Source organism: Colobus angolensis, unplaced genomic scaffold (assembly GCF_000951035.1).
Source record: "Colobus angolensis palliatus isolate OR3802 unplaced genomic scaffold, Cang.pa_1.0 Scaffold301, whole genome shotgun sequence".
Lineage (NCBI taxonomy): Eukaryota > Metazoa > Chordata > Mammalia > Primates > Cercopithecidae > Colobus > Colobus angolensis.
The window spans coordinates 673,675-688,917 of NW_012116278.1; the positions used below are offsets into that span (position 1 = coordinate 673,675).

General features: G+C 41.6%; 1 protein-coding gene across 1 annotated transcript in view; it reads left to right on the forward strand.

Moving 5' to 3' along the window:
* The window catches only part of ASTN2 (astrotactin 2), a 982,181-nt gene that overhangs the window by 192,029 nt on the left and 774,909 nt on the right, over positions 1-15,243 (forward strand). The window contains exon 3 of the mRNA XM_011950063.1: positions 11,576-11,960. Within this exon, the coding sequence (XP_011805453.1) occupies positions 11,576-11,960 (385 nt within the window). The remainder of the gene's footprint in view (positions 1-11,575; positions 11,961-15,243) is intronic.

Sequence of the window (15,243 nt, forward strand, 5' to 3'; positions counted from 1 at the left end):
TTGTGGTTTTGATTTGCATTTCTCTGATGGCGAGTGATGATGAGCATTTTTTCATGTGTCTGTTGGCTGTATGAATGTCTTCTTTTGAGAAATGTCTGTTCATATCCTTTGCCCACTTTTTGATGGGGTAAAACAACCCACTTTATGAAGACCTGTGAGCTTTCTGCAAACTTCTTTTACTTTATAAGGGGACAAGGTAAAGACTGGGACTTAAGTTTCCCGATTTCTTTCTCAATATGTTTTTCCTCTGCCAGAAATTTTTAAGCCATCTTTTGTTGAGCACTGACTGTATTCTAGACACTATGTTGGATTGCTTTTTGCATTCACTTGTTTAATTTTCACAATAGTCTATTTCAGTGATGAAATGTTAGTCTCATTAAGATGAGAAAGATGAGGATATGAGAAATTTAGTAGCCTATCCAAGGTTCCATAGCTGGTAAATGACAGCACAGGTACTCAAACCCAAGGCCATCAACTCCAGAGCCTGCACCATTAACCACTACACAGTTTAGCTGATTATCCAGTCTTCTGTCACATTTTGGACATGAGTGTACTTGATTGGATGGGCATGTTCTTCACACCTTTGAACTCGACTATAATTGAAATTGCAAGAAAAATCTTTTTTATCCTCACTTTCTCTACGTTTTACACTTGGAAGCTGTGAGAAGCTCTTTGCCCCTTACCATGTTTCCCTCTTACATGGAGCTTGCTAAACTATGCATTGTGATAACTACCTGCTTACTTACGTGTTTCCACAAACCAGCTGTGAGTTATTCAAGGGCATACCTGTGTATTTCTAAATCGAGGCAGAAGGTTTGGTACAGGGTCAGAAAATTACAGTAATAGTAGTAAGAGTTAAGCCAATGACTACCACTTATTGAATGTTTTATGCAGGTCAAGGGCTGTGTGGCATATTTTATATATATCACCTTATCCAGTCTTCACGACAACCCTTTTGGTGAGTGGTATTATTCCTGTATTACAGCTGTGAAGACTGAGCATCACAGAGAGAATGTCCCAAGTTCCCATTACTGGTGGGTGACAGAGTAAAACTGGGAACTTAGGTCTGCCTGCTTCCAGGTATGACCTTACCCTGGGGAATACGTAAATCAATGAATGAGGGCAAAGCTCCTCTCTGGCCACTTGGGTTCATCTGTATGTTTTCATGACTCAAAGAATGGGAAGAAACTCAATCCTCCTAAAGATGTTTTCCCCCACCTCCATTCACCCATCCTTCAGAGTGGGATTTGCGACAGAACTTCAGAGGCCACCTGAGGACACGTAGTGGAATGCTGACTTGTGTTAAATGGTTCATGTGAATTACCTTCAGCCCTCTCTTACAGACAGATGGAGGAATGCCAGACAGATGTAGGTGTATTTTGGTCAACTGCCCTTAGAGAGGCATTTATGATGGATTTTTTCATTCTTTCTTTCAGCAAGTAATTGAAGATCTACTACTATGTGCTGTGTACCATTCAAATTCAACCAAAAATAAATAAAACCCTGCCCTTCCTTTCATTGCCTCTCAGTGTAGAAATACAATAAATACATAATGAGGGCTACTCGGTATCAGACACTGAGCTGCATCCTGGGAAAACAGAAATGATTAAGAACACCCTCAATGGGCACTAGGGTGATGGGAGGGAGTCAAACTATGATGCAATCTGCTGCATGCTCTGGCGTACGAAAGCATGAGTCACTGCAAGACCTAACAGGTGGTACTTAACCCAGTCAGAAAAAGCAGATTTCAGAAAACTCATGACCTACAAGCTGAGGCTTAAAGGGCTAGACAAAGAAGTGAGGGAAGGGCATTTCAGACAGAGGGAGCATGAGCAAAAGCACAGAAGCGTGAAATGCTGTGAAGGATACAGGATGGTTAACTGGTTTAATATATGCATTTATACCTGTAATACCAGGCAGGGTGTCATAAGAATATATGTATTTCATCTCTTCCAAAACGCTTTCCAGTTTGCCTTTGCTTTTCTAATTTTCTAGAGTATTAGAGCTGGGATGGCTGTTAGAAACCATCCAATCCCACCTACTCACCCCAAAGAGGGGTAGGGATCATGATCACAGTTTGGAGTCTGTGGGAGGAATGCAGCTGGGAAACTGTATAGAGAATATCTGATTGTATAGTGAAGGGGAGGTAGTGGTTTCACCACTACTTTGTATCAAAATGTTTTTTAGGAGACAAGATCTTACATGAATAGTAAAGATCCACTACTTGCAAGCTGTTAGCTAACTATGTTATACCCTGCATTCTCAGTTAATCCTCCACAGATTCTCGCACTTTGATGTTAGTAACCCAATTAACAGATGAGAAAACCCAAATGACTTATCCAAAGACACATAAGTCAAACAGACATAGGTTTGAGTCATGACCGTACTAATAAAAAGGTCAATAGAAAAACCTATGTCGGTCTAACTTATGGGAAAACGCTGGTGTCTCCAAGCATTCTTTAGCCTTCTCCTTGATAAATTTTTATAGAATTCAGTATGTTATCCCAGGATTTTAACCCTGTTCTAATCTGATCTAAAGATGACTAAGGAAGTTTGAGCTGGGGGTAGTGGGTGGAAGATGAATGCATTCCAAAGAACCAGTGTGTTTTTACTTTATTCCTTTGGCGTTATCTTTGGAAGTAAAATAGTATCTCTAATAGACACATGGTTAGTAGATGATTTATTTAAAAGAGAAATATGTTTCATTTTCTATAATGGGACTTCTTAAGTAGGTCACCCTATATCTGTCTAGAGGCAAAAAAGAAATATAGATAAATATAGCTAACTATAGAAATATTAACATAGGTATGAGTATATTTTTACAAATGTGAATACATACATATACACAGACATGTATACTTGCAAATTCTTATTTGTTGTGCCTTTTTCTTTTATTGTTCACACATGTAAATGTATCTCTTCATTTGATTACATGCTGGTATCTTACAACTTTCTGGAAGATTCCCCAAGAAAAAATAAGACGTAGATAGGTAGCTTCCTCCCTAATCCAGTGACAGAATCTAGACCTCAGTTTCATTGTTGACACCCCCTTCCTCACCAGTAGACACAAGTCTTCCTATCCTGGTAACTGACCTGCCACTTTAACTTACTTCTGGTCTCATCATCTCTCTCTTAGACTAGGGATTCTCAACCTCTCCACTATTGACATTTGGGGCCAGTTAATTCTTTGTTGTACATGGATGTCCTGTGCATGTAGGGTGTTTACAGATTCCCCAGCTTCTTCCCACTAGATGCTAGAACTCTCTCCCCTAAGTTGTGACAACCAAAAATGTTTCTATTACCAAATGCCTCCTTTGAGACAGTCCCAGTTTCTGAGATAGTGAACCCACAGTTTATTGGGAATTTCCCCCAGTGGAAAATCTTATCATATATATTTTCTACCTGGTTATATGGTTTTAAGCAGTTTCTCTTCTGAGTCTCCATTTTTTTTTTTTTTTTTTTTTTTACATCTGTTTACTGGGCATAATAATCTAACATGTAGGGCAGCTAAGTAAAGAGCATCAACAACTCTAATACAAGGTAGGAAATGCTGAAGATCCTTAAGTGAGGGTTAAGGCGAAGCACTGTGGGAGTGCAGAGGATAATGAAATTCCTTCTGGCTGCACATGGGGAGGGGAAGAGCCTAGGAGTTCATAAAGGAGATGCATTGAAGTTAACAGTGAAGTATGGGTGGTATTTGGATGTGTACATGTAAGGGTGAGGAATAAGACTGAGGGCATCATTCCAGGTAAAGTAAATGGCTTCTACAAAAACACCTCAGGACTGAGAATTTGGTCCTTGGCAGCCACAATGCCATGATAGTGAGAACTGGTGATCCACTGGGCCTTCTCTTCTCTACTCACCTAGTGACAGAGCTAGTGGGAAAGGAGGCTCGGGCTCCAAATACTCTGATAAGTCTCCTTTCAGGCCCCAGCTTCCTGGGAGCAGAGAGTTTCATTGTGGTTGGATACTTAGCACCATGCCTGCTCTGTAGCAAGAGCTTAATAGGGGTGGTTGCGTGGATGGCCAAAGCACACATTTGAAGGGTATTTCAAAAGCATTTGTTCGAGACACGGTTATCCACAAAGATAGATGACGAGGACTTGAACTGTCAAACTACAGGACTCTTAGCTTAGTCAATAGGGAGGGGATCAGTTTCCATGTGTGCCTTAGTTATGGTCAGTGAGATGGATTGAGAATAGTGGGAAAGGGGGAATAAAGCATGGAAGATCATTCAGCATGTATTAAAATTATCATGATGAAAATCCATGAAAACTAGGGCATAGGACAGCCATAGAGTAGAGAGAAATGGAAAGTTATAGAAGCTATTTTGTATATCAAATTGTCACAATTCACATGTTTCCTTAGCAGCTTTGGAGGGTGTTGGCTGCATATTCTGTCTCCAAAACTATTTTAGGATGTTTTGTGATGTTGGTCAAGTCACTTCCATCCTTTGAATCTCAGTTTCTTTCTTGTTCCTTTTCTTTTTTTTCTAACACTAAAGACTTAGACTATTTTCTAATAATTATTCCAGCTTAAACATAGACTGGGGCCTGAAAGAAGACGTCTCAGATCACTTGGATCCCGGGCCCCCTTCCCTACTAGCTCTGTCATTAGGCAAGTGGCCAAGAGAAGGCCCAGTGGCTCACCAGTTCTCAGCCCTCATGGCGTCGTTGCTGCCAGGGACCAGAAACAAGTGGCGAGAAGAGAAGGACATTACTTGAGAGAATATGCATGTTCACAGCTCTGAGGATTAAGGGCCCGTGTTCTTATCACTGCAGAACAGAGTATTATAAATCCAGTCTTAGAATACCAAATCCCCTTGCGGCTTGGCCGTAGTGAGGGAATATTAAAAAGGCCGGAGACAGAAATAATCAGTTTCCAAATGACACATTGTCAAATACAGCATTTTTCATATTATCCCTTTCTTTCCTTTCTCTGGTTCCTTCTTTCATGCCTCGATATTTTAACGTGAAAAATAGATTAAAATGAGGCCAGGCCAAACAGCGTACTGAGTTTGACTTTTTAGTCTCTTGGTGGGGTGGTTTGAAGTGCTTTATACTTTTTACCTCTCTGTATTTTTCCGTTTTTGAGGTTGTGTATGTAAGAAAACGAGCTGAAGGCACTGGCATTGGAGAAAGTCAAAGCAGCAAAGGGGCATAGAAGGTTTGATAGGTGCCCTGTTGATGCTAGGGTCAGAGCTAAAACAAGGACTTGAGTTTGCATTCCTCTGGAAAGTCTGGTGAAGATTGTCAGCTTCTGGATGTGTTTATTAAGCACCTTCCCTGGGCCAAGCACTGGAACTAAGGCTGGATAAATGCTAGAGGTAAACAGCAACTCAAGACCTTGAATGGGAAAATGGTCAAACAGATGATTGGATCACGACAGCCAGAGGACTGGAGCCAGGAAAGCCTCACCCCAACCTGAAAACACAGAGATGTTCCCTGGGGAAGTGATCTCCAAGCTTAGACAGCTGAGTGGGCTGAGATCAATAGGTCAAGGGCAGTGCATTAGTTTCTTGGGGCTTCCATATTAAATTACTACACACTGGATGGCTTAAAACATGAGAAATTTATTCTTTCATGGTTCAGGAGGCCAGAAGTTCAAAATCATGATGTCAGCAAGGTTTGCTCCTCCTGGAGAGTCTGAGGGAGAATCTGTCCCATGACTTTCTACCAGTTTCTCATGGTTGCTGATGACCTTCGGCATTCCTTGGCTTGCAGATGCATCACACGGATCTCTGTCTTCATCTTCATGTGAGCTTCTTCCCTGTGTGTCCACTCCTGTTCTTATGAGGACACCAGTCATTGGATTTAGGACCCACTTTAATCCAATATGACTTCATCTTAACTAATTACCTCTGCAAATATCCTATTTCCAAATGAAGTCACCTTCTGAGATTCCAGGTGGAGTGAGTGAGAGGGTGCTTCAGGCTGAGGGAGTAGTGAGTGCAGAAGAGGGAGCATCACACTTTGGATGATGCCAACTGCCCAGGGTGACTCCAGGACAGGTAGGACAGGTGTGGCTTGTGGGGAGTTGGGGAATGAGAAGGAAGCAGGGACCCAGTCATGAGGGGCTTTGGGTACCAGGTGAAGGAACCTGGACATTATTTTAAGGACCCCAAGAAGCCAGGAGAGAGATTTGAACAAGGGGGACTGGGGTGAAAGGATTTGGTTTGTGATAGACATATAGGGAAGCTGAAGAAATGATGCTAGTATTTGTTGACTTTTGTGGTGCCAGATCCTTTATCCAGACCTTTGAATGTCTTGTTTAATCCTTAACATAACTCTTCACATTGTGAATTATTAGCCTCATTTTAAAGGGAGCCTACTGCAGTCCAAGGAGGTAAAATGTAACGAACTTGTCACAGCCAACAGCAAGGAGGGAAGCAGGGATTCTCATGCTGGCCTGTATGCCCCCAGGCACCCGGTTGCCCCATCAGAGCACTCTGCCCTTGACACCTCCCACCTTCACCCTTGTCTTGTTCCCCTGGGGAATCTGAGACTCATTGTCAGTAATAGAACCAGAGAAACAGGCTGATCCTGCCTATAGAGACTTGTAGTGGGGAAGGTTCCAGAAGGGATAGGGGTGCACTTTCTTTCTCACATCTCTTCTCTACCTCCTCCCTGAAAGCTTCTTGAAATTCTCATAAGGTGATGGTAAAACAGATCACCCCAAGATCCGTCCAGCTTACCTCACAGAAGCAACCCCCTAACTAATAGACTGGTGATATTATTTCTAGAACTTGCAGTGACTTCCTCAGCCTTGTTTGTCTAGGGCTGCCCTGCAGTGAGCACGGTCTAAATCGGACTTGGCATCAGGTCGTCCCTGAGGCCAGCAGGGTCTCAGCTTGTCGCCCTTGGAGACTTTGCCTCTTCTTAACTTGCTTTTTAAAAATTCACAGCCATCTTCCTAGGTCTTTTCCTCCCTCCTCAGCTCTCCTCTTGCCCCGTAGCATTTTTTTTCACTACCTGGGCCTGTGTTTGCTCCTGGTGTGGACTCAGAGGCTGGACACGCTAACCCTGCTGAGCACTGATCAATTGCTCCTGCTTTTCTGTTTGCTTACCTCTGGTGTGGGAAGCTGATAAAGGAGGAAGTATGTAATTCTATGCGTGTGGACCAGGACAGCAGCCTGGACCGCTGCAGGTGGACACAGTCTACACTTCCTTCTTGATTCTGAGTCACTCATCTGCATTCTTTGGGTTAGATGTCTATGACAGAGGCAGCCAGATGGTTCTCTTGAGCTCCTTTGCTTGTGCACAGCACTCTTCAGTTTTTACAGGATGTCACAGCTGTTTTCAGATTTGATTTGCACAGCAGCCCCAGGGGGGACCATGAATGAAGATTTTCTTCTATCACAGGTTTACCATGTGCCGGGCACTAAACAAAGTATCCCATGTCCATTAGCTCATATCTCACTTCCCTTGATAAAGAAGTCTATGATCCAATTTTATAGATAATAAAATTGTTAATCAGAAAAATTAAATTCTGTGTCCAAGATAGCCCAGCTTATATGTGTAGCATTAGATTTCAACCTGTGTTTCTGACCCCCAGTCTTAGCTGCTTCTAACTGTGTGGTACAATATTACAAGTATTGGCCAAGTCCAATTTACTGATTAATAAACTGAAGGTCTATAAGAGCAGGCCAAGGTCAGACAGTAAATAAACTTGAATTTAGAACCTTTTTCCCACATGTTTTGAGACTGTATCCAATTTTATGTATTTCACTACTTTTTCAGGGTCTAGGGAGGGAGGGCTGGTCAGACTGGTGCTTGCAACGTTACCTAAGCTGCTACCATGTCTTAGATGATGCCTCCTGAGTTCTTTAGAAGCCCACCCTAGAATGTCTGTTTCAGTAGTCAGTGGCATGGTGAGCCCCAGAATACTGGGATTCTGCTTTGACCAAGTTCTTGCAATAAAACTCAAATCTGTCATGGAAACCAGGTGGTCAGTGACTCAGCTAGAGGTGATGGAAGCTGAGTTCAGGGCAGGCTGGGGAGTGAGGACAAGGAACCTGTGCCCTAATGGGAAAGCCATAGCCACTAGCTTGGGCTCATATCAAATGGCAAGGCCAAGGGCTAAAGAATCAATGGATCAATAAACTAAAGGGAACCTCAAGCTCAGTGCCTCCCAAACCAGGGGGTCCCTCTGCCACATCCTTCTGGAAGTTTCCTGTGTTGAGAAATCTGTACCTGAAATTGCCTAGGTAACTTGATAAGGAAGAAGTGAGACTGGGCAGGGGCTAAGTAGGCTTTTGCTCCTGTCCCTTCTCCACTCCAAGAATAGTTTTAAAGTCATGCTGGAGCTAGTTTGAATCTCAGTTGCACTATCTTGAGTAAATGACCTTTTTTCTCTGTGCCTCAGTTTCTAACTTAACGTAGGATGATCACAGGTGTAAAGGTGAATGAAAGAGCACATATCAAGCATTTGGTCCAGATTGAGAAGCATTTGGGGATCCAAGGCAAGTTGTGCAGAATAGGTATATAGGGCCAGAAAGTCGTCATTCATTCATTCATTCCTTTATTCATTCAACACAGAATCTATACTTGCTGAATTCTGTTGACAGTAACAATAGCTAACAACCTGCGATACCATGTACCCCTACACTATATTAAGTACCCCACAAGCATCTTATTTAGCCTTCATGCCCCAATGAGGTGACACTATGACTCTTGTCCTTGTTTAACCCATGAGAAAGCCAAAGATCTAGAAAGATAAAGTGACCTAGTCAAGGTCACACAATGTCTAAGCAGTAGAACCTGGATAAAATCATGTCAGTCTGATGCCAACATTTAGCCATTTACTGCTGGAAGGCTCTCGAGGCAAAGGATACAAGGAGGGAAGGAAGAGGCATTAGGAGTTGCAGGTCGATGGGTTGGTTAGGCCTCATCTTTCCTAGGTCAGTATTGGTCCTGGGATCTGACCACAGAGTCCAACAACCATAATTGGGATATACTGAGTTGGATGAGGAATGAAGGCCCAGAAACCATGCAAGGCCTAGCCTCTTACTGAATGAAACACCCAAATGTGAGAAGACAGAGGGTGGGGTCAGGCAAGGAGATTCCCCCAGGGGCATCAATGGGGCAGAATGAAAAGCTTCTCTGAAGAGAAGATGCGCCCATTGCACATCTGGAAGATGAATTTGAAAATAATATTTTCCTTTTCCCTTTTCACGCGCCCTCACCATCTTTCCTCCTTCTCCCCTTCCCTCTCTTTAGTCAATGAGAATATCTGTTCAGTATCCAAGGGCTGTGAAATGGAGAGCTGGGGTCCAGTCACAGCTCCACCAATTCCTGGCCCTTTTAATCCAGCTGGACCTGGAATTAAATCCTGACTGTGTGACTTCAAGCTAGTTTCTTACTTCTCTGAATCACCTTTTCCTCATCTATACAGCAGAAACTTTCTATCACACAGTCTTGTCTTGAAGATTAAATAAAATAACGTTCAGTAAAGGTGTGAAGGAGAGGGTCAGCCCTTGTGTTTATCAAGGATTAGTGTTGCCCCCAGCTGTTTTCTCTCTTCACTATCCCTCTCTATCACCTCTCTCCTCTTCACTCGTCCGCATGCCCTCCCTCTCCTTTTCTTATTTCTGAAACACAAAAAAATCCCAGACAAATCATATCATGTCACACGTAATTTTGTGACACAGAACAATCATCATCATATGTTCTATAGAGGAAAAAAAGATTCATTGTTGTTTTTTAAGGTGATATATACAGAATCGCCTCTGGTATACACATGCAGTTACACATATATTTAATAGATTCTACACACACACACAAATACACATATAAATACACGTACTTATAGCTTTGTTTGATTTGTGCATTTGTTTTTATGTTATGACATCCAGAGAAACTTTCTTGGGGAAACCAAAGTAGCTCACTGCTGACCTCAAGGCAGGGCTTCGGCCCCTGTTCCAGAGCTATCAGCCACACCTGCATACCTGGTCAACAACTCTTAGTCCTCTTATCCACCCAGTCCCCCCACCTCTGTGGAGGTGCTGAATTTCAGCATAGTGAGCTGAGGTTCTTGCAAATAGAACATGCCAGTTTTCTAATATCAAATATAGTCAGCGGGATGGCTGAGTCATTTCAGCAAACAGTGTTCTTCTTGGCCTAAACAGGTGTGTTTAACAGCAGCCACCTTTGCCCCCAAGATAACGTATTCACAGCTAACATCTGTCATCTTTGTTAGATGCTGTACAGATAGTTGTCAGAATTTGTCCTTGCCTTCAATGAGATCATAGCCAAGGAGAAGCCATCAACCACACAGGTGGAATTGAAAGAATATAGGCTCTGGAGTTAAAAAGCAAAAACAAACAAAATAAACACACAAAAAGTAAGACTCACATATTACTCAGCCACTTACTGTCTCAGTTTCTGGGTCTCTTGATTTTTTGAAGCCTCTCTCTTACTCTGTATACAACAAGGGTGATTCCTCCTGACTCCAGGGGTTACGCAGCAGGCGTTCAACAAAGTGTCTTCCAATCTCCCAAACATGAAGCAGAGTATAAAGTGAAGAAAAGCAAGAGAAGTGATGAGGGCCTACCCATCACAAGAGAGGTTTCTGGCACAGAACAATCGAGGGGAGGCCTGGAGAATGCAAACCTTCCACTTCAAGCTCACAACAGGTTGTTATGGGGATTACAGATGTGTTTTGAAAATACCTCTGCCCTGAAGGATCTCACAGACCAGGGTATTTCATGAATCATATGAGTCATGTAAGATATATGCATTAACACATTAGCTTATTTGAAATTAATGTATGATAATGCAGACTCAAACATTTAGGAGTTGGGTGTATCAAAGAAAAAAATGTGTATATATATATGTGTATATATATATATTTTTCAGTTGACCTTGAAATTCTGATTAAAGGAGTCCTAGAAAGGTACATTTTCATTCACTCGTTTACCAAATATTTGTTAAGGACCTACTTTGTCCCAGTTCCCTTATTGAAATTCAGGAATTTAAAGACTAGTGTTTCTGAAAAATGAAGAAAATACAGGTTATGCAGAAATTATGTTTGATTTAATAATGCTATCTTATATTTGCAGCAAGATGTAACAAAGTCTACTGTCTCTTGAGCCTTCAGTTAACTCATTCTACAGATGAGAAAGCAAGGCTGGGGAGCGTAGGCAATTGTCCTTGGGTTGTTCAACTGGCGGGAGGTGAAGTCTGGATTCGGACATTCACCTGTGTGAAGCCTCAGCCCTGACCCTTCCTGACACTGAGCCATCTGTATTGCCCTGACATAACCATTATCCATTTGATTTGCTTCCTATGGCAAGCTTGTGAAGAAGGAAGAGCAGGGATTCTTACTCATCCTTTATACCTATGGAAAGCAAGGCTCAGAGAAGTCAAGAAGTTTGCCCAGGGTCACACAGCTTGTTGGTGAAAAAGTCAAGTTTGAAACGGTGTCTCTCTAGCTTAAGAACCATAGCTGATGGTTCCTGAGGCTCTATGAGCCAAACCCAGGGATCCTGGCAGATTGTAGTGGACAGGGAAATCCCCTGTGGCCCTCGAATCCAAAGAACAGTGGCCCATTTGTGTGTCCTTCCTTCCTGCTCCAGGGTGGCCTCATCGCGCTGCTGCTGCTGCTGCTGGTATTCACCGTGGCGCTGTACGCCCAGCGACGTTGGCAGAAGCGTCGCCGCATCCCCCAGAAGAGCGCGAGCACAGAAGCCACTCATGAGATCCACTACATCCCATCTGTGCTGCTGGGTCCCCAGGCGCGGGAGAGCTTCCGTTCCTCCCGGCTGCAAACCCACAATTCCGTCATCGGCGTGCCCATCCGGGAGACTCCCATCCTGGATGACTATGACTGTGAGGAGGACGAGGAGCCACCTAGGCGGGCCAACCATGTCTCCCGCGAGGACGAGTTTGGCAGCCAGGTGACCCACACTCTGGATAGTCTGGGACGTCCAGGGGAAGAGAAGGTGGACTTTGAGAAGAAAGGTGAGTCCTCCATGTCACAGCCCATTTTCCAGGGGGCATTTTGAAAAGATGGGAAGTGGTGCAGAAACTGGGCAGTTGGGGACTACAGGCAGTATTTTCTGGGATAAGCCACTTTGGATTTATGACTTTGGATTTCTGTTGGGTTATCAAGTTTGTCTTCTCTGATTCTTCAGTAGTGATGGGAGAATAAAAGAGTGTCAGTACTCCCAGAATTGGAGTTGTGAGGAGCCTCAGAGGGTATGCAGTCCAACATCTTTCCAGTGTCTCTTGATTACCTCCTTTGACAGCTTTCTCACTACTCAGGAAATAGGCCATCTCATTTCCACACCATTACTGACTATTAGAGGGTTTCTTCTTATACCAACTTGAAATCTGTGTTCATGGTCCTCCATGTCCAAAAGGAAAGTGATCTGATATTCTTTTTCCAAGGCAGCTCTTGGGAAATTTGACAACAAAAATAAAAGAGCCTGTACATTTTAATCAACCTAAACACCCCAGTTTCTTTAAATAGTCTCATATGAAGCGTTTTTCAGACATTTCACCTTCCTGGTCACTGTCGTCTAGATAGAACTTTTTCACATCCTGGGCCATAACACCCAAACTGACTCTCTTCTTCATCAAGGTGGGAATGATCCAGGGCTGAGAAAAATGAGATTTTTGCCTCCTTCTTGCCAACTGTTATGCTTCTGTTGATGCAGCTCGAGATCCCATTTGTTTGTTACAGTTATTGCTGGTTCATATTAGACTTCTTTTATGTTTTTTTTATATTGACAAATAATGCTCATGTGTATTTATGGAATATGGAGTGACATTTTTATCCATATAATATATGGTGATCAGATCAGGGTAAGTAGTATATCAATCATCTTAAACATTGATCATTTCTTTGTGTTGGGAATGTTCAATATGCTCCTAGTTATTTGAAACTATGTATTACATTAACAAGCATAGTCATCTTTAAGTGGTACAGGACACTAGAAATTATTACACCTATCTAGCTGTAATTTTATTTCCTTTAATAAATTTCTCCCTATTCCTCTCTCCCTCCTACCTTTTCCAGCTTCTAATATCCTCTGTATCCTACTAGTAACCTCTAGTATTCTTTTACTCCTATGAGATCAATAATTTTCAGCTTCCACATATGAGTAAGAACATGTGGCATTTAACTTTCTGTTCCTGTCTTATGTTACTTAATATAATGTTCTCCAGTTCCATCCAGGTTGCCATGAATGAAAGGATTTCATTCTTATTTATGGCTGAATTGTATTTCATTGTGTATATATACCACATTTTCTTTATCTAGTCATCTGTTGTTGGACACCTAGGTTGATTCCATATCTTGGCCATTGTGGATAATCCTGCAGTAAGCATGCCGTTGCAGATGTCTCTTCAATAAGCTGATTTCCTTTAATTTGGATAAATACCAAGTCATGGAATTAGTCGATATATGGTATTTCTTTTTGTAGTTTTTAGAGGAACTTTCAAACTGTTCTATATAGTGACTGTACTAGTTTACATTCCCATGAATAGTGTATAAGAGTTTTCTTTTCTCTGCATTCTCACCAGCATTCGTTATTTTTGACTTTTTAATAGTAGCCATTCTAACTGAGATGAGATTATACCTCATTGTGGTTTTTGATTTGCATTTACCTGATATTTACTAATGAGGAGCATGTTTTCATATATTTGTTGGTCACTTGTATGTCTTTTGAGAAATTTCTGTTTAGAACCATTTGTCCATTTTTTTTTTTTTTGCTGTTGGAATGTTCAAGTCTCTTGTATATTCTGGATATTAATTCCCTATTTGATGAGTATTTTATGAATATTTTCTCCCATTCTGTAGGTTGTCTTTTCACTCTGTTGTTTCCTTTGCTGTGCAGAAGCTTTTTAGTTTGATATACAATCTTGTCTACTTTTGCTTTTTTGCCTGTGCTTTTAAGGTCTTATTTACACAATCTTTTTTTCAGACCAATGTCTTGAAGTGTTTCCCCTACATTTTCTTCTAGTACGTTTATCATTTCAGGTCTTACATTTAGGTCTTTGATTCATGGTAAATTAATGTTTTATTGGATGAAAGTAGGAGTCTAGTTTCATTCTTTTGCATACCCGCATTCAGTTTTCTCAGCAGTATTTACTGGAGAGACTGCTATTTCCCTACTAAGTGTTCTTGGCACCTTTGTAAAAAGTCAGCAAACCGTAAATAAATTTCTGGGTTCTCTATTCGGTTTCATTCATCTATCTGTCTGTTTTTATGCCAGTACCATACTGCTTTGGTTACTACAGCTTTGTAGTATATTTTGAGGTCTGGAAGTGTGATGCTTCCAATTTTTTTTTTTTTTCCTCAAGATTGCTTTGGCTATTTGGGGTATTCTGTGGTTCCATACAATTTTTTTTTCTGTGAAGAATATCATTGGTATTTTGATAGGAATTGCATTGAACCTGGAGATTTCTTTGGGTTGTATTTTCATTTTAACAATATTAATTCTCCTGACACATGAGCATGGGAGGTCTTTTCATTTTTTTGCATCCTCTTCAATTTATTTCATCAGTGTTTTATGCTTTTTCTTGTAGAGATGTTTTACCTCTCTGGTTACATTGATTTCTACGTATTTTATTGTATTGTTTTATAGCTCTTGTAGATGGGATTTCCTTCTTGGTTTCTTTTTCAGCTAGTTTGTTTATGTATAGACGTGCTTCTAATTTTTATATGTTGATTTTGCATCCTACAACTTTACTGAGTTACTTTATCAGTTAGTTATTAGTCTGCTCTCACACTGCTGTAAAGAACTACCTGAGACTGGATAATGTATAAAGAAAAGAGGTTTAATTGACTCACAATTCCATAGCTATACAGGAGGTATGGTTGGGGAGGCCTCAGGAAACTTACAATCATGGCGAAAGAGTGACAGGGAAGCAAGAACCTTCTTCACATGGCAGAGCAGGAGAGAGAGCAATGGGAGAAGTGCTAAACACTTTTAAACAAACAGATCTCATGAGAACTCAATCACTATCCCAATAACAGCAAAGGAGAAATCCACCCCCAAGACCCAGTCACCTCCCATCCCCAGTTCCCTCCCCCAACATTGGGGATTATAATTCAAGATGAGGTTTGGGTGAAGACACAGAGCCAAACCATATCACATTTCTAAGACATTTCAGTAGACTCTTTAGGTTTTCCTGGGAATAAGATAAGAGAATTTGACTTCCTTCTTTCCAATTTGGATGTTTGTCATTTCTTTCTGTTGCCTAACTGCTCTGGCTAGGAATTTTAGTATTGTGTTTT